The sequence below is a fragment of the Trachurus japonicus genome, chromosome 15 (genome assembly GCF_045865225.1).
Source record: "Trachurus japonicus isolate A0001 chromosome 15, Traja_1.0".
NCBI classification, from domain to species: domain Eukaryota; kingdom Metazoa; phylum Chordata; class Actinopteri; order Carangiformes; family Carangidae; genus Trachurus; species Trachurus japonicus.
In genome coordinates, this window is record NC_140921.1 from 7,994,127 (window position 1) to 8,018,492 (window position 24,366).

General features: G+C 39.8%; 1 protein-coding gene across 8 annotated transcripts in view; it reads right to left on the bottom strand.

The window, feature by feature from the left end:
* Positions 1-6,371: 6,371 nt before the first annotated feature.
* The window catches only part of nckap1 (NCK-associated protein 1), a 38,300-nt gene continuing 20,305 nt past the window's right edge, over positions 6,372-24,366 (bottom strand). For 4 of the 8 annotated variants that reach the window (XM_085799413.1, XM_085799411.1, XM_085799409.1 and 1 more), the window contains 26 exons: positions 24,192-24,282; positions 23,615-23,752; positions 22,656-22,704; positions 22,383-22,539; positions 21,900-21,956; positions 21,324-21,420; positions 20,460-20,566; positions 20,197-20,329; positions 19,467-19,548; positions 19,247-19,305; positions 18,869-19,014; positions 17,994-18,126; positions 17,742-17,861; positions 16,065-16,204; positions 15,466-15,597; positions 14,214-14,432; positions 13,453-13,583; positions 13,230-13,327; positions 12,081-12,174; positions 11,351-11,433; positions 10,719-10,799; positions 10,535-10,628; positions 10,321-10,437; positions 8,483-8,592; positions 7,187-7,276; positions 6,372-6,491 (listed from right to left, as the gene is read on the bottom strand). In XM_085799413.1, coding sequence (XP_085655539.1) covers positions 6,375-6,491; positions 7,187-7,276; positions 8,483-8,592; positions 10,321-10,437; positions 10,535-10,628; positions 10,719-10,799; positions 11,351-11,433; positions 12,081-12,174; positions 13,230-13,327; positions 13,453-13,583; positions 14,214-14,432; positions 15,466-15,597; positions 16,065-16,204; positions 17,742-17,861; positions 17,994-18,126; positions 18,869-19,014; positions 19,247-19,305; positions 19,467-19,548; positions 20,197-20,329; positions 20,460-20,566; positions 21,324-21,420; positions 21,900-21,956; positions 22,383-22,539; positions 22,656-22,704; positions 23,615-23,752; positions 24,192-24,282 — 2,875 coding nt within the window. In that variant the 3' untranslated portion in view covers positions 6,372-6,374. Of the gene's footprint in view, positions 6,492-7,186; positions 7,277-8,482; positions 8,593-10,320; positions 10,438-10,534; positions 10,629-10,718; positions 10,800-11,350; positions 11,434-12,080; positions 12,175-13,229; positions 13,328-13,452; positions 13,584-14,213; positions 14,433-15,465; positions 15,598-16,064; positions 16,205-17,741; positions 17,862-17,993; positions 18,130-18,868; positions 19,015-19,246; positions 19,306-19,466; positions 19,549-20,196; positions 20,330-20,459; positions 20,567-21,323; positions 21,421-21,899; positions 21,957-22,382; positions 22,540-22,655; positions 22,705-23,614; positions 23,753-24,191; positions 24,283-24,366 lie in introns of all 8 variants that reach the window. The other 4 variants (XM_085799412.1, XM_085799410.1, XM_085799408.1 and 1 more) reach the window with 1 other exon arrangement.

Genomic DNA, 24,366 nt, shown 5'->3' on the forward strand with positions numbered 1-24,366 from the left:
GTGACCTGGCTGTTTGGAGATCAGCAGCATCAACAGCTGAAATGTCTCTGCATGTGTCCGTTTGTGAATGAGTGTGAGTGTGTGTTTTCCTTTTTCTTTTTTTTTTATCATCCCAGGCTAAATGTCCACAGATGGGCTGCAGAGCAAGGGTTAAAGAGGGAGGGAAAGAAACAAGAACAGCTCCTCAGAAAGCAAAATATTCACTCCTATGACTCGGACCAAGTTGTTTAAATGTTTGTTTACATGTCTGACTCTCTGCAAAAGATATAATTCTGTTTCTCCCTGAGTCCTTTTAGCAGCTATTTCCTGTTGATGCTGCGTTCACTGTGCAGCTGGAAACAGGACGATTTATCCGAGGGACTTACTGTTCACCTCCGACTGCCAACAGTGACTGAGTTTTATTTGAAGCCCAGGAACATTTCAGTTGACGACTGCGTTTGGCTTCATGAAATTATGTGACACTGGATAATATTAATCATGCTTTTTACGAGTTTATTTGTTCAATATAATGGAGCTTTTAATAGTTTTGAACAGGGCTTTCCCACCATAACCTACATTTTTCTGTATTTTCCATCCTTTTCGTTAACATTTAACTTAATATTTGCCTATTTAAACTCAAACTATGACCTACAGCAAATTGTTTTATCTTTGTTTACATTTCTTTTCTGGTACAGTTTGAATGCCGTAACTAATCCTGCTCTAAAACATGAATGCATCATGTTCCAGCATGGGTTTAAAATTGTAGAGGTATTATGTGATAAAACAGACAACTAATGGGGACATATTGGAAATATCACTTTTTGAAGGCTCTTTAACATATATTTGGGTGTTTGTCGTGTCTTTTGGCCCCCAAAATGTGAAATCCATGTGGTTTTAAGAGCTGTTCCCACAGTTGTCTTCCAGTGATGTAAGGTTTTGAATTTGCATAACCCCACCCCTACCTGGTAACAGTAGAAGGGGCGGGACAAGCAGAAGTTCATTTGCATTTAAAGGGACAGGCACTGAAACAAGCCGTTCTGGACAGGGCTGTTTTGAGAGGATGAAAAGAGCTAAGTTTGATCCTTGGGGTATTTTGACCGAAGCATGTCACAGACATGTCTTTAAGACACCTGGGAACTATTTTACTTTGTGGAAAAGGGGCATATATGTCTCCTTTAAAGTACTGTTGTGGGCTGAGGGTTCAATTTATCAATCATAATATTTATTCATTAAGTTAAAGTCATATTCGTGTTTGTACAGGGAAGCTGGAAAGCGCTGTACCTGAGGAGGACGAAGAGGAAACCATACCTCAGGGCGACTGATCTGGGAGAGACGTCTGAGCACACAACAGGCGGCCATTTTAATCTCCGGTTTTCTGGACAGACGAACGGATGGACAGACGGCCTTGGAGGCGTCCATCTCAAGTGTAGCACCTACATGACAGGACATTGATTTTGATTTGAGGGGAAGAGTTGTTGACATTTTATATTAGAGCAGGAATTAAACCAGCATATTTTATTCTTAAAACAAACAGGTCTGGAAACAGCCGACAGAGCCGGCTAACCTTCACTTAGCACATCCACCACCACATGGCGTCAAAAACAAACTGCCACAGACTAGACTGTTATTGTTTAACTCTAAGCTTTAAAATAATAAACTTACCTTTACTTGCCCTGTTTCAGCTCATGAATCAGGTGGAAATGTGATTCTTCATCTAACAAAAGCAGCAAACAAAGGACATCACAACAGTTAACCTCAAACAGCGACATTTCAACACTTTTGGCGGGAAACTCCTTGTAGCTATCTCCAATGCTAACAACATCAAAATAACTTTAATTTTTAGAAAGATTACATATTGAAATAAAAAATAATAATTCAAAAGGCAATAATAAATGATTTCAGTTTAATATTTGGTCTCAACAACAACTTAAAAAAGCTTTTTGCTACTGCTGCGTTGCTAATGTTAGCATTAGCAGCTGTTTACTGACCAGCGTTGTAAGTTTGGTGCCAAACTTTATCCCTTTACTCGCCAACAGCTGCCTGGCTCCAGTGGGTGAAGAAATGCTGCCTCTATTTCTATCACTTAGGCTATTAAAGTTAACATGTTGTTTAGCTATAGGTGGCCCAATTTGTCTCACTTCTCACTGCAACGTACAACTGTGAATGCTTACATTAGTTTTGTAGCAATTTAGCAAGACTTAAAGCGCCTTTAATTAATCTGCTGTAGCCTAGATAGACATTTTTTGACCCGCCAAATGTTAGTTGCTTAAAAAAAATATAATACACTTATTGATTACTTTCATTAACCTCTTTTTGATAAATTGCTTAGTCTGTGATAGTTTAAAACCATGAAGGACAGAGAAAAGCAGCAAATCATCTCATTTTAGAAACTGGAGCTGATCACGTTGTTGCTTGAAAGAGACTAAAATTATTGATTATTTTTCCTGCCAATGGATTGATTGACTTAAAGCTCAAGTTACTGGTTGTTTCTTTGCTACTTCACTGATTTGATACTAGACCTGATCTTAAAACAAATAGATATCAGCTAATTTCTGGATCATTTGCCACTTCAAGTTCTGATTGTTTTTTTTTTTTAATGTTCACTGTGTGATAAGAAATTTTACAGGTGCTTCACACAACACTCATGTGTAGCCAAACACAACGGTAACACAATAAATAACAACTACAGCTTTTAGCAGTGTTTTAAAGTTGCCATTTTGACATGTAACAGAGAAACTGACACACATGGAGCCACCATTAGTTACACTTTTTGTGTTTTTCCTGCTGTGTCAAAACACCTGCTGAAGGTTAACGTGTTTCCGTTATTTCACATGATGTTGCAACTATGCAAAGAAAAAAATCTCAGTTTACATTTGACCAGCACAGGTTTTGACTCATTTTTAGATAAACAGGTCAGAAACAGAAAACTTTCAATGTACTCTTAACTGTATAATGATGGATCTGTTAGTTTTTAAATGTTTATTTTCTCTCTGTATCTGCTACATGTATCCCTCTGACTATAATGTCACTAACTGCAATAAAATGTCAGCATTGATTATTGATTTTTTTTAAACAATAAACATTAGAATAGAAGAAACATCAGAGGTCTATAATATCATGTCTCCTCTCCTTCCTTTACTGTTTTTGTTTTCTTGGGGCACCCTCTGGTGGTTTTTACATGATACAGCATCAGTGGACCTGTTCAATGCTGCAAATGTTTCATTTATTTAGTTTATATATAAAATATAAATACCGGTATATGGTCATACATTACAGATATTTACACTTCTTTATGAGTATATATGTGTCTGTGCTGTGCATAAATGCAAATTGATGTTATTTTATTCCTAGAGGTTTATAGGTTATAAAATGTGTGTATTCACATAAAATGTAGAACGAACAATACCGCAGGCAAGAGGAAACACACAATACCTTAAATGATATATAAGATGTTCTACTTCCTAAGGGCTTTTTTTTTTCAATAACTGTAAGTCATTAAGTACAACTGCATGGCAGAAATTAGTGATTTGATTGTTTCTTTTAAAAAGCAGAAAGCTGTTTCATGTTAGAAACATACCTCATTTGCATTTTGTCAGGTCAGTCCTGACTGACTTCTGTCAGTTACTTGAGAGCTAAAAGATAGTTTCCATTTAAAAACAAACACCAGTTAATACTTAAGAGTGCATACATTGCTGTGCACATATTTGCTCTAGGTAAGTTCAAATTTACTTTAGTTATTAAGAAAACACATCAAAGTCAGAGTCTGTTCATACATTGTCCTTGTAACAATCAAAACTATGGTTGTTTAAACAAAGTTGTCACACTTACCTCACCTGATCTGGTCTCAGCTGAGGCTGTTTAAAGTTTTTGCAGGAAGCAGCGTCACACACTCACAGCTCAGGTCTGACCACAGCCCTAAAGTTTATTTTATTCATGTCATTTTTAAGTTACACGGTGGAATTAGAGACACACACACAAAAAAATAAAAAAAATAAAGAGGTTAGAAAGAAAAACAGCAACCATTCCACATCAAACGGCAGAATGTGCCCACGGATCTGTCCACTCTCGTGCTCATAATGCAGATTACTACTACTACTACTACGGCCAGATGTTTAGATAACACAGTAGAAACACAGGTCTTCTACTGCGAGGAGTAGAAACTGAGCTGTAATCCTGCTACTGTACATCGTGTTAATGTTACTTCACTTTTGCAGTTTGACACTGGAGCAGTCTGCAGTGTGAGCCTTCAGACAGAGCCCTGGTGTTAGTTAATACATCAGCAGAGGGCTGGCATAAAGGGAGCATGGTCTGTCTGTGTATGTGTCTCAGTATGTAGCCCTTGCCATGCCTTGATTGAGGAAAAGAAATAAAAAAAAAACAAAACAAGAGACTGCACTTTGTAAAAGTTGTCCGTCCGTGTCCGTCTGTCCTAAAAGGTCCCGAACAACCGTCATGAAAAATATAACCGGCTCACATGGAAAGTTCATTGTAGGTAGGAGGACGCCCCATCGACCAGAGAAAACATCACCCAGAGTGCACGTATATATATATTCATATATTTATTTTTTGTTTTTGTTGACTTATTGCAGCTCCAGGTTTTTCCTTATTTCAATGATGAGGATTTTAAAGATGTTTGTCTGCAGAGGATTTTGATTAAAGTTAAGTACTGACATGTTTCTCTAACTTCGGAGTGTATGAGAGTTTATCCGTCAACAGCTGGTGAGAAATTAAGATGCTAAAATTTCCATCAATTAAAAAAGAAGGTGAAAAATGATGATTTCTGCCTTTTTTTTTTGCAGAAGTTGCTAGATGTTAATTTTTTTTTTTTTTTTAATTACAGCTACTGGACCTTAACTTAAAAATGAGGGCTACAGCTGCAGGATGGGACGCATGCTCCATATGTTATGAAGTGAACTGGGACCATGCTGCACTTTGAAATAAAACTGACTGGTTGATGCCTACACTGTAGAATCACTGCAGTATTTTTTGTTTGTTTGTTTGTTTTGTTCCCACTGTAAAAGAGAAAAGAAGGAGAAAAAAAAAATGCTTCTGTGACCTGGCGGCTTGTTCCAATAATAAATCGTCCATACATTTTTAAAATGGCATTTCTTCACCCATTTAACACCCAAACACTCCAACCAACCACTTCCAAGCCCTGATACACACAAGTTCTTCTTTTTTTTTTTTTTTGTTTGTTTTTAGTGTCAACACATTTTGGCAATTCGTCATTTTCATCATCATCATCATCATCATCATTGTCGTCATCATAAAAATAACAAAACATGAACATTAAAAACAGACGAGTTCAGTTCACATCAAAGTAGAATACAGATATTATATCTTTACCCACAAAAAGTTTTTTGTTTTACGACTAGCTAGAAAAAAGAAAGAAAACATCACCATGTTATACAAGTGTGTGTGTGTTTGTGTGTGTTCAACTTCTCACTATGAAATGCTGAAAGATTAGTGTTGGTAGTTTTATATCTGCTCAAAATGTAACTGTATGTCTGTGTGTGTGTATATAAGTGTAAACTTACATTAACAAGCAACATGTCTTTCAGTATCAACACAGGAATCTTCACCCGCCCTCGTCAGTAAAAGCAAACGAAAAAAAGAAAAAAACGAAAAGAAAAAAAAACCCACATCACATCAGAGTCATTTGCATTCCCAAAGTAAGTAAGCATCCAAATCCATCACCACCACGTACAAGTCGGCGTCCGGCCGCTAGAAATTCAAATCTGTCATCGAAGAAAAAAATAAAATAAAAATAATAATAATAATAATAATAATACAAACAAAAAGAGAGAATATTTTAGTGTCAACTATATATATACTATATATTTATATTTTTGTTCTTTTATACCAACCAAACATATGGTATATTACGTGTTGCTATGGTTATGGTCCCCCTGGCAACATCAATGAAAAAAGTACAATGATTAAAGTAAAGACACTGATCCCCCAACTTCATCCAGCTCATATGTGTGTATGTGTGTGTATCGAATTGTGTTTGTTTTTCTTGTGTCGTCTTTGTGGAATGAATCATTTGTATGTATTTGTGTGTGTGTGTGTGTGTGTGTTATGTTCTTTTGGCGTTTAGTTTAGTGAACAACTTTTGTTCTGGGTTTAGAGTTGACTTGTTTAGATGCTACACGTTTAGTGTTTTTTTTGTTTTGTTTTTTGTTTTGTAACGTGTGTCGACCGTTGTTTCGTGTGCACGTCGACACGTTTCGTTCGTTGTCAGGACGATGGTACGTTGAGGCATTCGTAGGCATAGTTTAGTGTTTTGTTTTAGTTTGTCTTTAGTGTATGCCGTTAGTGTGTGTTTGTTGTTGTTGTTGTTGTCGTCATTGTCGTAGGAGACGCAGCACGATGGGCCGGTGCTGTGTGTGTTTTTACGCGTTGGCGCTGATGCTCTGTTTGTAGACGGCGTGGTAGGCGTTTCGCAGCAGGACGTAGGGGAAGCAGGACTCCAGCAGGTCCATGGTCAGGAAGGGAGACTCCTGCACGATCTGAGAGAGACACACACACAGACAGACAGACGGTGAGATGATATAAATATAGAGTCAAACTTAAAGGGATAGTTGAACATTTTGGCAAATTGGCCCATTGCCATAATCCCTATAGTCATAGCGGTAGGTTCGTTACCTTTAATTGTCGGTGCAAGCTATTTTTAGAACGGCGGAGCAGAGCCGCGAGCTGCTCAGAGCTACGCTACGGAGGCTAAGGGAATTTCTTGGTTTCCCTCATCAAACTCATCAAATACACAATCCAACAACTCGTTACAAGACAGAGTTGTTTGAGAGGCAAATACAGAGACTGCTTGCTGAAAAACTGTTCTTAAGGCAACGCGCATCAGCGGTTTTGCATGAATTTACCTCAAAAACAACTCTGTCTGGTAACGTTCTGTTATTGTCTCATAGCGTGGTGAATGTGCAGGTCACAACTTGTCCACCAGAGCATTTTGGAGTTGTTGGATTGTGTATTTGATGAGTTTGATGAGGGAAACCAAGAAATTCCCTTAGCCTCCATAGCGTAGCTCTGAGCAGCTCCGCCGTTCTAAAAATAGCTTGCACCGACAATTAAAGGTAACGAACCTACTGCTATGACTATAGGGATTATGGCAATGGGGCCAATTTGCCAAAATGTTGAACTATCCCTTTAAAGCGTGAACTTGTCTCCAGTGTTTCGTGGCGGTTTCTCTCACCATGTCCAGCAGCAGGTAAACAGACTCTCTGTTACGTGTCGTCATCTTGTCCGTTTCCTGACCGATCTTCAACAGGCTGGACGAGGCCAGCTACACACACACACACACACACACACACACACACACAAACACACAGGAAAACACATTAAAGAGTTTAGTTTATTCATTTAAGATGATTTGATTCACTGCAGCTCCAATGAGAAGCATAACACTGATTGAAAAAAAAGAGTGCGTTTATAGTTATTGCTAGTCTTGCACCTTATTGAATGTGGGGTATAATTAATATAATAGTTGTAAAGAAGCTCGTTGTGATGTGTGTAATTCTTTGCTGCAGTTTTGAGGCAATTTGTGAAAATCAGTTTTTGTTTTAGACGATATAAGAGCAGCAGGACGTCTGACGTCTCCTCCACCTGTTTTCAGAGGTTTTATTACAGCTGCTGTGGAGAAAGGACCACAGAGCAGAAATGTTCAGAGAATGTATAAGCAGAAAATAGGAAAGATATATCTAGAAACACATTGTAATAAAAGAAGATTAGTTATGGATTATTGATTTGTAGATTGGGAACTCGTTCATTTTAATGGCATTTCATCTGATGTAAGCAGGTTTTTGGTTTTAAGAAAGGAGGTCTTATAAGTTCTCTTCACCCTGCTCCTTTACACTGGAATGAATAAATAAAATGAAATTAAAATGTAGATCAAAGTTTGAGACACACACACACAGCAGACGTCCTGCAGCAGAGTCGTGATGGTGTGACATACAAATATTATGTTAATATATTAAATATATGCAGATTAAATATAACTTTGGCCCTGAATTATTATGTTATATCACGTCTACAGAGAAGTCAAAGATCCTTGGTTGCGTTCTTCCTCTGGCCATTGAGGTTGTTGGTCGATTCAAAAATGTTACCGTGGATAAACGGAGTATGTGTAATGTGTAAGTTACAGTAGATGAAGTGGAAACTGAGCTCCATTCGTTTTGTAATCAAGTATGAGGATTTGAGAGAGGTTTTATTCTGTGAAATCTACAGACAAAACCCTGAAAAAACTGGAATGGTTGTTTCATTTCAATGTGTTTAAGACTGATAATTTTATTTCCAAAGCCTGGAGGAGAAGACAGGATAGTTTGAAGCTCTGAAGCCTGGTATTGTTTTCTCTTCGTCCTTTCCTCCAAAGACTCTGACTCTGGTCCCGGTTTGTTTTCTTGGCGTCACAATAATACAATTTAAAATCATTCATATTAACTTTTAAGATATAATAATGATAATAAATGTGATGGTATGAGTTGGTTCTTACAGCCAGGAACTCCTTGAGGCGATCCTCTATGCTTCCCTTGTGGATGGTGAAGAGAGCAGCAGCGATCTGGTTGATGGCTTTGGCCAGACAGTGGATGTTGTTACAGTGGCCTGCAGGGGGCAGCAAACACACACACACACACACGGTTACACACACAGAGCAAGAAGAAGAAAAAGACGTCTTCAGTGTTGCAGAGTCAATTAATTACGGTTTAATTTCTGACACGTGCGGCTGGTTCACGACGTGCAGAGGTGGAGCTCCCGCTGCGGAGGGAGGAGGAGGAGGAGGAGGAGGAAACATGGATTTCACTTCTTTTTCCTTTTCTTTTCTCTGTATTTCATGCAGATGACGGCCGTTATGTGTGAATGTGAGGCGCATGATGAGAAGCAGCGCGGGCGTGTAAAGTAAAATAAAATATGTGCATATAATTCTTAGTTCACTAAAACGGTTTGCGTGACTGCGCCGGGCGCCGTGTATTGAGACGCGCTGTCAGAAAACCAATTGCTGCCCCGACGTGCGCTCTGCATACTAACAATGGTGGAGCCCATTACAACTCATTATCCTTTTCAAATGTCCCTTATTAACAATGGCGCCTTTCATTTCAAGGTTGTTAAGGAGGCGATGTCTTGATAATTCATCCTTGAGAAGAAACTCTTTGATACCTTATCAAAAGCCTCGTTTAACTACAACACCGCTGCGTCTCTATTACAGTCAATATCGAACTGGATGAATCTCTTCACTGACAAAAGATGCAACAAATACGATTAAACGTGAGTAAACTGATGCATTAGTGTTTTCATCGTTCAAAGAAGAAACAGACGTGTACATTATGGAGGTGATGAAACGGCTCATGTGCACATGAATGAATCAGTGTGAGGGCGTCGGGTCCGGGGCTCATCTACATGCAGCGCGGCCGCGTGGCGCTCATGCAGTAAATTACGTTCTCGACCATGTGTGGTATTTTGTCCTGCGTCGTTTCTCGTGGCTCCGCACAACGATTAGTCGAAGGACAGAACATTAAACAGCAACAACTGCGATGATCTTCAACCCTTTCACTCCTTTTTTTTTGCTTTAAAAGGTTTTTATATGTTTGCTATGAGTTTGCTGCTTTTCTAGGTTGAGATGAGAAGTAATCTCTGTTTTTATGGCGTTACAGACTCTTTAGTTCTGTTTCTACTGCAGGAACTTTGACGGTGGCTAAATGTGTCTGAGTGGCACCGAAATACTCCTGGGTGGGGCTTGACGTTTCCTCGGTTCTGATTGGGTTGAACTGAGAGCGGGATGTGACGCCAACAGAAAGCGGCAAAAATAAGCAGCACTTTAAAAACCCAGCATTAGTAGAAAGTTGGGAGGCACCATAACTGTTTTTTCCAACCGATACCGACGACAAATAACATTTTAAACACACTTGAGGTTAAGAAAGGCTGAGATGTGGTAAATAAAGATGAATTTAACATTATGGCTCTGAAAAAATATAAATATAAATATAAATAATCACTAATAATACCAGCTATGACTCTTCAAAAATCAACATTTGTTATTGTTTCAAATCAAGAAACAGACAATGTTGGCTAATTATAACTGTCTCTAGTAATGTTTATTAATTATCAGACTTATCTGTGTATTTGCTGATAATTATTGCCCAATAATCATATATACCGAGAGTTATTGTGCAAAAAACGACAATGATGAGGACAACAACAAGGAAAACTGCGATGAAACAACGATTCTGTCTCCTCAAGAGTCCGGTCGGTCCTGTACGGGTTTGATGAGATGTTTCTGTGACGTTCCTGCCTCCTACATTTGACCAGGTGTTACAACCCGAGTGTGAACGTTACCTTCGATGGCGGGGCTGTACTGTGACATCACGTTGCTGGCCAGCGTCGGCAGGGAAACGGCCACGAACACCATGAGCAGGCAGGCGATCTTATACTCCTCCTCTGGACTGATGTTCTCTGCACAGATTGTGTTGTGAAGCAGGTCAACAGGAGATGAAACACCATGCACGACTTTATCTGTGTGTGTTTTTTGTGTGTTTATTTGAAGTCTCACCACTTTTTTGCGAGGACAGAGCGACGACCAGAGCCGGGTCGATCTCGCAGGGCAAACCTGCGGCTGACGACAGCTCGTACACGTTCATGGCCACCTGGACAAACACACACAATATATTCACACAGGGGGAACAGGAAAGACAACTTCTGAACACAAAGAAAAAAACAAATTATGATCTTTTCACCTTCATGTCCGTCTCTCGGGGAATGTGATCCTTGAAATCTTCCACCGAACTGACCAGGAAAGGAATGTGACAGGACAAAACCTGGAGAGAGAGGAGACGAGACGGAGACGATGCATTGAGACCCTGAAGAGACGCGGCTTTTATCTAATTCACTGGTTCATTTTTATGGTATATTGAAAAACTAGACTGCAGAAAAAAAAGATAATCTACACCTTCACACACTAGAGGAGCCAGCGATGGGTACAAGACTTTACCTCGTACAAATTCCAACTTCTTAAAAAGAAAATTCAGTTTGTATACGGCCATAAGTTAAACTTCAGACAAGGAGAGAGCTGGTTTAAGAGAAACTGCGTACATACTCGCAGGGTTCGGTGTTATCAAATTATTTTATTTGAATAATTGTCCTTTCTATTATTTATATTGTTGTTATCTTCTTGCCTGTTGCTGGTATTTGTATTCTTTCTATTTTAATCTTCATTGTATTATGAACCTGGTTGTCTCAACATCAGCTAATGGGGATCCATGTAACTAATAAATAAATAAATAAACAACTTACAAAATGGTTCCTGCAAATTCACACAGTTATTACACTTGGATTAATGTGTGTGTGTGTGTGTGTGTGTGTGTCTTACATCTCTCAGAGCTTCCTGAGCGAGGGAGCGGAAGGACAGAATGACTCCGATGATGGTCATCCTCTTCAAAACGCTGTCCACTGCTACAAACACACACGCAACAATCAGTTAATAAATGACGACAAAGTGATCACACTAATTAATCTTCAATCAAGTCGTTCACAGCTGAAGACGAAGTGGTTTTAAAGAGGAACTATGCAAGTCTGGTCTGGCGTATTTCATTGTAGGAGGTATCTAGTAAGTTTCACCTCTTCCAGCACTGTAAATTATCAAATTGTTCCTTTTACTTATGTATTTTTAACTGCAAAATAAATCTAAATATAAAAATCAAAAATTCTTCCTGTAACAAGTTACAAGTCAGTTATTTAACCATTACAATTACGATACTCTGAATCTGTTTAATTAAGGTAAAAATCCTGCATAGTTCCCCTTTAACCAAGAGGAGTGTTGTGTGTTTACATCGACTCATTTAACACATAATAATGGACGACACAGTGAAGCTTCACGCCGACGGGAAACAAGTCTGGACTTCACGCTGTCGGCTCAGAGAGGAATGTGGCTCCTCTCCGAGTGTGAACTGAGTTTTACACAAAGTTGTTAAACACACACAGTTTATTCCCTGAAAAGGTTCCTACAGAGCAGAGTCGCAAAACGCAGCCGTGTGAAATGTTATCAAGCATGTGTGTGTGTGTTTCTGTGTTGGATTGTGTATAAGTGTGTGTTGAATTACAGGTGAGTTTCTTGAAGAGCGCGGCCATGTGGTCCGGTTTGTCGAAGCTCGTCCTCATCTGGGTCAGAACCTCCATGTTCTCCACCACCAGTTTCTGAACAAACAGAGAGCGACAAAGGGTTAAAACTTTTAATGTTTATACTTTCATGTTTATGATGCACTGGTGTAAAATTGCATCATGTTTTTTTTTTTTTTTTCTTCTTAATGCCAAACATATTGATACAAACTGTCTGCACTAACATTTTGATTTGAGATGTTTATACTCAGATCAAACGAAGGAGCTAATTAGCGCTCGTCTCTGTTAAGACTCTTAAACTCAACTTCATCCTGTGAGGTGAAAACTTTACTTTGTGCGTGTCAGTGTGTGTGTGTGTGTCAAAATCTATGTCAGCTTCACTGTCAGTCTGTGATTAAAATCGCATTTTTGCTCCAAACCCACAGTGGAAACAACAAATAAGATTTTGAAACCTATACAGATTTAAATGAGAGTTCAACATTTTGGTAAATTGGCCCATTGCCATAATCCCTATAGTCATAGCAGTAGATTTGTTACCTTTAATTGTCGGTGCAAGCTATTTTTAGAACGCCGGAGCAGAGCCGCGAGCTGCTCAGAGCTACGCTACGGAGGCTCATGGGATTTCTTGGTTTCCCTCATCAAACTCATCAAATACACAATCCAACAACTCCAAAACGCTCTGGTGGACAAGTTGTGACCTGCACATTCACCACGCTATGAGATAATAACACAACGTTACCAGACAGAGTTGTTTTAGACTGCTTGCTGTAAAACTTCCCCCGAGGGAAACATGCATCAGCGGTTTTGCATGAATTTACCTCTAAAACAACTCGTAACGTTCTGTTATTATCTCATAGCGTGGTGAATGTGCAGGTCATTGGATTGTGTATTTGATGAGTTTGATGAGGGAAACCAAGAAATCCCATTAGCCTCCGTAGCGTAGCTCTGAGCAGCTCGCGGCTCTGCTCCGCCGTTCTAAAAATAGCTTGCACCGACAAATAAAGGCAACGAACCTACTTCTAAAACGGCAATGGGCCAATTTGCAAAAATGTTGAACTATCCCTTTAAGAATATATATAAGGATAAAGACATAGATAAAGGGTTCAAGGTTGTGTGTGTTTGTGTGTGTGTACCTTCAGCTCTGCGACTTGTGATGAAATGTGCCACATCAGACTCTCACTGAGGAACTTCATCCCGTACGGTCCCAGCAGCTCCGACAGCGAACGCATCTCTGGGAAATAAAAAACAAAACAAAAACACACACATTCCATGAGTCCAAACACGCACATTTTGTCTCACTAGCATCAGTGTGACTCACGACAACGACACTCTGCTCGTGTGTGTGTGTGTTTGTACCTGAGATGTCGGAGTATTCCTCTGCGTTGAAAGTCAGCTCGTTCTCGGTGGGCAGGTTGACGAAGGCCTTCATGGCGGGGAAGTAGGCGATGTGTCCGTTACTGACCTGACGCAGCAACGTCTCCAAGTACCTACACACACACACACACACACACACACACACACACAAACATAATATATTTTAGTCTCTTTTCTGTGTTGGCAGAAATTCCCTCTGCAGCTAAATCTGATTTTAATCCATCTGTAGGAGGCGTCTGAGCAAAAAAAAAACACACAAATCCCGTCCTCAGAGCGCTGAACTCAGCAGTTTGGCTTCTTAACACACTGACGAACCAGCTTTCATATCTATCTTTTATTTTTATTCATATATCAGCCATTTAACTTCCTGTCCTTTACATATCCTCTTAAATCAGAGCAATAAATAAACAATATGCAACCAAAAACCAACAGTCATGACCTTTAATCCAACAACAACGAACAAAAAACCATCCTGCAGTTTCTGAGCCTAGAATAGAAACGTCTGACATTTAGTTGTTTGTGCTGTAAAAACTTCCTGCAGGGACAAACTAAAGCGCTGTAAGTTTAAAAGCCACTTCCCCCTGCAGTGCAATAAAAAAATATGATGTTTTATCAATGGTTATAAACAAAAAAAAAAGCTTCTTACAAAAGGAAATGTGTGAAGCAAAGAGCTTTTTGAAAGCTCCACTGTATTAGGTTAAAAAGGAACAACAACATCATCTCCGTCGTCGTCGGTTACGTACCAGTTCGTGTAGAGACTGGTGATGGTGGGCTCTCCGTGACTGTCCAGGTGCTGCGTCTGCTGCAGCAGGACGTTGTTGAAGACCCGGGTGATGTCGATGGTGACGTAGTTCTCTATGGACTGCAGCACCGTCATGTAGGCGCGCACGCTGGTCAGCAGCTCGCTGGGCTTGGCGATCTCCTGCGTGGCCTGGTTGTACATGGTCATCCCCACGATCGACCTGGAGACAGGAGAGGGACGGGAGGGACGGACGGAGGGTTAAAGACAGAAACACACACACCAGGACAACAACAAGGACAATTCATTTTCTTTTCAATCATTTTCTTTCACTTTTATCCAAAATACTAAATAAAATCAGCTGCTGACTGATCTGATCTGTCTGTGATGATCATGCTCTAGGCTCAGTCCCTCCAGAAACATGTGATTATGCGATCGCATAATTCAAACGCAGAATCAGCCAAAGCCTAAACTTTTCACTGCAAAAATCTCTGATTTCCGTGTAAGATCTGTGAGGCTTGCATGATTTCATAATCCCTGCATTTTTGTTGCAAAAAAACTCACATAAACTGTATCTTCGCAGAAAGCTGAAAAAACTTTACTTGACAGGGGAGCAGCCATTTTCCCTTTTGTCTTGGGAACGTTATTAAGTGATGTAATTACACAACGTGAAGTATTATTGCCTCGTGTGAAAAGGTGAACGAATGGGAAAAACTGATTTCTTTTACATAATTTGTAGCACATTTTTTATTTTGTGAAGCTACTGGAACTTTTTGGACTCAGGAAAGTTTTCTAAGTCTGAGTTATGTTTATTAAGTTTTGAAATAAAACAAGATGAGAACTTAAACAGTGACGTAGTGTGCTTGCTTATTAAAGGATGTCATTAGAGATGACTCTTTCTAGGTTGTAGCCTAGTGAGAACAGGGTGCTGGGGGAATCAAGCATTTTTCCCCTTTCTAATCAAATCGCATTTTTTGCCAGCACTTGCCATTTTAACAAATTCCTACAATTTCATTGCATGAAACTGCATAAATTCCCCTCATATTCCATCTTTTTTTTTAAGAAAACCTGCTGCATAATCAAAATTTTTTGCCCCCCAACAATCACAAAAAATGCTGCATTTTTCTGGAAGGACAGCAGACTAGGGATTGATGGTGTCTAATTAACTCTAATAAACAGATGCTGCATCTAAACTAAAAAAACAAACAAAGGTTTGACTTTAAGCCTTCTCTCGGTGAGTGTGTGTGTGTGTTTACTTGGTGAATCGGATCTCCAGGTGTGAGGTCAGGTACTCTCTGGGTGTAAAGGTGTGCTCCCACACCACCAGGTTGGGAACGTAGTTGATGGAGAAGCAGAGTTCAGATAACGCTGTGTGGAGTTTATCCAGACTAGGAGAAGATGAAGAAGAAGAAGAACAGAAGATAAATAAAAAGGTCAAAACAGTCTCAGCAGGACATGGAGAAACTTTTAATGATCTGACAGCAACCGAGAAAAAGAAATTAAAAGAAAACACTGAAACAGGAGGAGGAATAAAAGTATGTGAGGAGACTGCAACAGGACAGATGTTCAAAACGACGACAGCGTAAAAACTCGCTAAGTACAAACCAGTGTGAGCTGTTAACATGAGAGTTAACAGCTGTTACCATGACTACTGCATGAACACTGAGGTTTCACGGTGTTAATGGGAATTTGAACTGACAATAAAAACAAGGTTATCCATCTATTATTAAAAAACAGACAGAAACAACAGTGATAACTTATTAATACGGCAAGCCAGAGGGACAAAAAGGGGAGAAAATGAACAACAAACACGTTTAAACTCTTTTGTTTTTTTTTGTTTTATTTTGTTACTCACTTGGTAACCAGTAGTCGGTTCTTCCTCATGCTCTCCACGCCGGGTTTCTCTCGCTCCGGCTCGCCTTTCTTCCCCGTCGCCTTCTTGCTCTTCTTGTTCACGGCCTGGCTGATGGTTTTCGCGCAGTGTTTGGGAAGCAGCTAGAGAGAAAGACAAGACAAGACAGGATAAGACAGGTGGAGGAAGAGACGGAAACAAAGAGACGGGTTATTAAGCCGCCGGGCCGATACAGTGGACGGTGAAGATAAATCTAAGCAGCTTTTAATGACGAGCATCGATGTGACAGCACGTAACGGGCAGATAAAAGACCACTTGTCTCTAACTTCATACTGTGACATCAGAGAATTTGTTTGGTTTAAAAAAAGACTGAAAGTTTTTCCCACAGTCGCTTCTTCTTTTTTTTATTTAAGTATATTTTTTTGTGTTTTTTTTTCACCTTTATTTGACTGCACAGTTGAGAAAGACAGGAAATGGGGAGGCAGAGAAAGGGGGAATGACATGCATTAAAGGGCTGCCCGATGTGGGATTTGAACCGGGGCCGACTGCGGCGAGGACCATAGCCTCTTCATATTTGGCGCCTGCTCAACCGACTGCACAAGTTTGACCTTTTTTTTTTTTTAGGAAACGTCCTGATCTGCTTTCTGGCAGAGAGAGAGAGAGAGTTAGAGGAGAATATTGATACGACCCCTCTCACTTTCTGATCAATGGCTGGGACCAGTCATTTGCCTGGTTGCCTGGCAACTGGTCCCAGCACTCAACCCCATTCAAAAACAGTCAAGTGTAGGTTTTGCTCTTTGGGGTTTTGTACAGATTAAAACAAATGAGGTTTATTGTGTTAATTCAGGAGCTGAGCTGTGTCCAGTCTTTATGTCGAGCCAAGTTAAACTAACGGGCTGCTGGCTCTTTGACCTTCTTCTCCTCCAACTCTCTGCACGACAGCAGAGAAGTGGATTTCCCTCAAATGTCCAAAGAAAGAAAGAGGAAGGAACGAAAGATGCATCGAGATTCTTAATGGGACGATTCTGAATCGATGCAGTTACGTCACATAATTGATTTTTAAATTCAAAACTTAACAAGTGCGCCTTCAAGTAGACTAGGCCCTTTCTTTTTCTTTGTTTGCTCAGACTCCAAGGAAGCTGCTGTATTGTGGAAATGCATTTAAATGATATTTTCTGTTTTATTTTATATAAATAAAAAGTTATCATGTTTATCTGAGTATTTATGTTAATTAATGAAAAAGCCATGTGAGGCAACACAGGAAACTGAGGATGTGATGCATCATAGACTGGTGAATCACAATCGTATTGAATCGTGAGGCCAGTGGCGACGCACACCACTAACCCTAAAACATCCAAATTATTATAATTTTAATCGTCATTTTATTTCATTATTTCAGTATTGAGTTTGCTGCTATTTAATTTATCATCATCACTCTAAGAACGTGTCATTACAGCTTTTCTGAATAAGCTCTTGACGTATGAAACATGGACAGTGATGAACAATAAAGTCGAGGAAACACTGGGATTAATACTGAGACTTTCCCTTATTAGGTTGTTCAATGTAAATATTAGTGTTGGAATACGATGACTGTAGGTGTATGTGAAAGCATGTAATGTCTCTGCCCTGTTGTTCTATGTTTATGGAAATGTTAAAAAAGAAAAATGTGTGTGTTCCTACCTGGTCGCTGAGTGTACATTGTTCGGTGCAGATGTCAGTGATCAGGTTTCGGGCCTGTTTGGCCATTTCATCCAGAAACATGTTACACAGCGACAGGCTTCGATCTCCTATGTGGTGGCGCTGTAGAGGAGGAGGAGGAGGAGGAAGAGACACATTAAAATCATTTAGTCACATCTACTCTGTTCACAGTAACTGTCACACACATAACGATGAGGATGATGTGTGTGTGTTTCAGTGTGAGTGTGTGTTTACCTCCTCGGGACAGAGCTCGTGTGTGCAGGACATGAAGTGTGTGCAGAGCAGCGGGAAACAGATGGAGTGTCGGCTTTGGGAAGGAAGTTCCAGACACTGCTGGAACATCTTCTCAAATGCACGGCTATAGAAGCTACTTATACACACAAAGACACAGAAGAGAGAGTGAATACACACAAAGGCATAAAGACACATACACACTTCATTTCTCAGTTAATCTCCATCTGCTTGCATTTCAATTCAATTTATTTATACAGTTTAAATGCAACACAGACTAAGTGTTTTCCATAATAAAGCACACAATCCCACCCACCATACATACAGCATGAATGTAAACATGGAATATTTAAAATCAGGGACTGAACTGAACTCAGGAAAGGCTACGTATCTTAACAGTGAGGGGGAAACACTGGAGTCTTAAAAAATGAGGTGTTAAAGAGGATAAATAGAGCTCCGACAAATTAAGATAAGAAATACTAATAAAACAAATAAAAGGATTAGGATAAATAAATATGCATATAACTAAATCAAATAAAAACATGCTAAAACAGAGTGATAATGATAAGATCAGTAAACTCATATGAAAAAAACTAATAAAAAAAATCAGACAATAAATAAGTAATAATAAAACAGAGTAAGTAAAATAATAAAACAGTAAAACTAATATTATTATACTATATTATTATATAATAATAAAAAGAAGGGGCATTCAGTTAAATGTTTTCATTAAGAGCTTTAAAAACCAGTAAAAGGATTTTAAAATCAATTCTGAGGGAGAGCAGAGGCCAATGCAGAGACTTTAAAATTGGAGTAAAGTGTGCTCTCTTTTGTGTAGCTTAGTGTGTTGTGTGCGTGTGTGTGTATTTGTGTCTCACCAAAAGATCGACAGGTCTGAAGTCTCCACCAGCATTTCCACCAGAGAGTCCACCATCTTTGTGTGAAAGATGATGGTGTTCATCATCTTCCCCAGCTCCTTGTGGTCGGCGATGCCCAGACTGGCCTTAGAGACGCTTGTGTAGGCCTGAAGACGAAGACAAAGACATGGAGGACAGAGTGAAGACGACGTGAAGAGACACAGACGGAGCGTTTTAGCTACAAGTGGGATTTAAAAAGATCATTGTGGGATCTTGAGCTACAGTCTGGTGGTGTATTACCAAAAATACAGACTGTGAAAACTGTTTCTGTCGTCTTGGAAACCACGCTGACCTTTACAAATGTGTTTCTAAAGAATCTCAGCTTGTGCACACACACACCTGCAGTCTGAACCAGTCCAGCCTCATGCCTCTGAAGTCAAACACCTCTCCGTCCTCCACTGCAACACAAGAGCACAGCGACAAGTCACACACCTTACAACATCTGGACAGAGGTTTCAGTACACTACAACATCTGGACAGAGGTTTCAGTACGCAACAACATCTGGACAGAGGTTTCAGTACGCTCCAGGCTTTTTGACGGGACAAAGCGATGTGTTACCTTGTTTGACGCTGAGAGAGGTCATCGTGTTGACGAATGAAGACATGATTATAGACTCGTCCTCTGGACACACAGACAGGTTCTATTAGAAGACGAAAAGACGGGGGAGAAGAGAAGATAACGGGTTAGAAAGACGTGCACCATCTTAAAGGTTATATAGCTTTCAACCAGCACAAAGTGTAACTTATACAGCATTTTAACCATCAATCTCACTTTATTCACAGCAATGATGATGGTTAACAGTCAATTGTGCTACAGAGGAAAGCAACCGGTTAAAAAAACAACAACTTTCCCAACAAAGTGTTTGATCTTATTTCTAAAAACACAATTTTTTAAACATTCAGCAACAAAAAAAACATGCAAAAAGGAAAACAAAACTGTCAAAATGTCAAACACATCATTTCTGCCATCACAAACTCATCACTCAATATTTTCCAAAATATCTTTATCAATGACTTTAATTTTGTCTGCATCTCAAAGCTTCACACAGTGAAAAATAAAGCGGAAGTGTTTGGTATTTTATTTTGAAAGTCCTGTTTCCTGTGTTTAGCTTCAGTACAATGATGAGCTCCAGATGAGACGTTGCTGGGTGTTAAAACAATGTGCTAACTAATTAAAATGTGAATGTGAGTGAGAGACTGGTCATTAATCAAAGTGAGAGTTTAATTTGTGAAGTCTCTGTGTCGTAGTGTGGAGCTCTGTGTGTGTGTGTGTGTGTGTGTGTTCATACCTGCACCAGCTCATTCAACACCACAGCATCAAAGCCCGACAGGTACTGGACGTAGTATCTCTGCATCACGGGGCCGTACTTCCTGACGTGAGCTCTGAGCTCCTCCATGTAGAAGATCAGCTCCGCTATGTGTCTGCAAAAAACACAGCGAGAGCAGCCGAGCGGAAAATTAGCAGAAGATGTGGTGATTGCATCGTAATGCAGGCGTGAGCGTGTTCATGTCATTTTGTGCATATGTGTGATGTGTGCGTGTGTGTGCGTACTTGTCTATGAAGTCGTCTGTGCTTTTCTTCTGGATGTTGTCTGCGTGTCGAAGCAGCCAGATGATCTCGTCCCGGGCAAAGGACAAAGCCATGAACACGAACAACGCCTGGCGGGAGAGGAAGAGGGAGAGAGAGATATTTAAAGACAGGAAAATAAAATAGAAAAGAAAAGAAACGACTCTCGTGAGATAAATTATTCTCCGATAAATCCCACAGAGCAGTTGGCAGCAGCTGCATCCTCCTCACAGTTTACAGAGTCAGTTTGTTCTGTTGTAGATTTATGAAGGGAGGAATTTAAATGGCTCTTTAAGGTGGAAACAATCAGTCTGTTCTAATAAGCCTTGAAATTTATGCAGCATTATTTAAGGCGGTATTTTAAAAGGTATTACACAGATGAGATCTGAAATCATAACATAAGATTGTTTAAGTTGTAAATCTTATTGTTTTGTGGTCGTATTAAAGTAGATACTCTTATACATTATATTATATATATTTATTGTTATTTAAACATGTTTTATGAAGAGAATTGAATGTATTACCCAAGTATTGGTCACTACTTAAGGTGGTTTTATTCAATACATAAGGTCACAGCTATCTAAGATGACTACTCCAAATTATTTAAGGTGGAATAGGATTGTTTAAGTTTTTAGATCTTATTGTTTTGTGGTTGTATTAAAGTGGATATTTTTATATGTATATTTATTGTTACATTAATGATTTTACAAAGAGAATTGAGCATGTTACATAAGTACTGGTGGCTATTTAAGGTGGTTTTATTCAGTACATAAGGTCACAGCTATCCAAGATGACTAATCTAAGCTATTTAGGTGGATTTTCACAGTTTAAGGTGGTGTCTTGTGTTACCTTAGGGCCGAGCAGTCCAGGCTGATCGGCTAAAACAGTAGCCAGCTCCTTCAGAGCCGATCTGAGGAACTTGCGCCTCTCTCTGTGCATGGAGCCCCTGCAGAGAGACAGAGAGACAAGAGGGAGTCAGAGCCGAGCATCAAAACACTGAGGCTGAAAGATTAAAATGGTATTTTGACACTTTCAGGACAATCAAGAGACAAGAGGACAAAACACTGACGGCAGAGGGATGAGAAAGAAGATGAAAGGGGAAGATGGAATAAGTAATGAGGATAAAAGCAGAGATGAGACAGAGAGATGGGGGAGTGGGGGGGGCAAAGAGGGGAGGGGGAGGATAACAGGATAAGAAAAAAAAATGGATGAGGGATAAAGAGAGGGAGAAGGTGAACCGTCTGTGTGAGACTCCCTGAGAGAGACACAAGAGGGTAGAGAAGCAAAGATGAAATTATGGTTAAAATAAGGAGGCATGAAAGAGAAGGGTGGAAAGAAAATATCACAAAACTACATATATGCGCTGTGGAATAAAGAATAATGAGTGTATGTGTGTGAGGAACAGTAAAGAAAAGATGTACGTACGCATGAGACAGGGCCTGCTCTTTGCACTCTCTGATGTCGTTGATGCGTTTGTTGTACCTGGAAAACACAGAAAGAAAAGATGAATTTAAAGCTCACAAATCCAAAGTTTTTCATTTTTTAAAAACCAGTCTTAAAACCCATTTTTACTCCCTGGCTTTCAACTCCGGATGGGACTTAACTCGTTTTAGTGTTTTATGACTTGCTTTTATTTATTGTTTTATTGTTTCTAATTGCTTTTAAAAACAATGAAACAACTGTTCTACTGCCTGTTTTATTTATTGTATTGCTTTAATTGTTTTATGTCTTTATGTACAGCACTTTGTTTTCAACTACGGTTGTTTTAAAGTGCTATATAAATAAAGTTGAGTTGTGTAAGAGTGTGTAAAATGACATCCAACGACCAATAATCGAGTTAATCGAGTTATTCAACTAAAGTGTGTGTCGATCTTCGTCCACACACACATACGTAGAGGACGCTCGTACCCTCTGATGTTGACGAACAGATCCTCCGCAGCCTTGTGGATGTGGAAGACCTCGTCCCTGAACAGACAGAGGCAGGTGGAGCTCTGCAGAGCCAACTTCCAGAGAGACAGAGCTGCTGCGTCGCTGTTCAGCACCGCGTGACACAGGATGAAACCGACTGAGGGACGACACAGAGGAGGAGGAGGAGAAGAAAAAAAACAAGTGTGAATAAAGCACAGAACAGAAACAGAAGAAGAAATCGATAAGAGATGAAAAAGTTGCTGCAGTACTCACAGACAATCCACTTCTCCATGGCGTCCAGGGACAGATATTCACACGGCATCTGAAGAGAGAGACACAAGGACGGGAGTTCATTTCATTATTAATCACAATTACATTATTATCTCTATATATGCAGCTCTCATATGGATGCATGCAGTTTTTGTTCTTTTAAAGTGTTTTTTGGCATTTTTTTTGCCTTCAATTTATAGGATAATTGAGAGAGACAGGAAATGGGGAGGCGAACCCCAATTTTTGTTTTTAAAGGGGAACTATGAAAGTCTGCTCTCTTTTTTGTTGTTGTTTTTTTTCAACGAGAAGGCAATCCATGGAGCTGTGTCTACTGATGTGGGTAACGTTAACAAAACATCATCATGGATTACGGGGCGTGTTTTCGTCGTGGTGCCGCCAAGACGAGATCTGGGACACCGGGTCGGAGGCTCTGATCTTGCAAGGATGGTTTTTGACCAAGAGACACAATAGGTGGAAGTCAGAGAGCCTCCATTTCCCCTATAACAAGTCATTTAACCATAATTACTATGAAGCTGTTTAATTAAGGTAAAAATCTTGCATAGTTCCTCTTTAATCAATGAAAGTCTTTCTGTCAGCTGCTCATGCCTTTGCAAATGTCAGGAGATATTTATCTTATATGATTTGCTTTAGTTATAAAATAATAATTTATTATTAATATATGAACTTGTTCTGTACAGTATATGTTCTCTGTGACTCAGTCTTCAGTACTGGAGGAGGACATGATGCTGCAGCTTTTAGCTTCAGCATGAAAAACAAGCATCACACAGGTGCAGGTGAATGGATTAAACACATTTTTTAGATCAACTCGCTTCTCTGATGAATGAATATGGAAATAAAGTGTCAAACATTTTAAAGTGCTAGCTCAGATTATGGATTGGTGGGGGTGGTGGGGGTCGGGCTGAATAATTCATGTATTATTTCAATGCAGTCGTCATACTAACAGTGTCTGACTGAGCAGGGTTGAGCATGGTGGAGGGGGCAGAGATGAGAGAGAGCAGCTGGGCGTTCCTCCACTGGTCAGCGGACAGATTCCTCCGGGGGTAAACCATCTGAAGACTGATCAGCGCGTCTGACAGCGACTGCAGTCGAGGAGAGAGATAAAACACGTCCAACAGAAATAAACTCACAGAAAAAGAAGAAGAAGAGAAAACCTCGGCCCTGTCATGTAACATGATCCCAAACTCTTCTGTGCACAAAGTTATCAAAGCAACAACTTCACTTTTCAACACATTAGTTTCACTTTGTTTTAATCCATCTGATATTTCAGAGCAGGAAATGACGGAGCCAAGTGAAACTGAGATTATATCTGTTGTTCACATGGGAGATCAGACTGTAAACACTCACACTGAGCTGCTCTGCACGTTTACTCTGCACTAATTTAATGAGGCGATCTGTTTTAACAGAGAAAACTGGATCTGAGCAACACAAACACAAAAAAAGAAAAAGGCCCCGAGACAAAGACAGTTGTAATGTTTTGTTTGCACGCTGCATATTCAACACTGAATCCTGTTCTCACACCTTTCCATGAGGAACAAACTCCTCCATCATCTTCTTCAGAGGGTTTTCATAGTCCACGATCATCTGGCCCAGTCTGGGGTACTCCCGGTCGCTGCAACACACAGAGCAGAGCAGAGCAGTGTAGATTTACCTTCTCAAATCAGCCGCACATGTTATTGGTTGTGTTCATTTCATT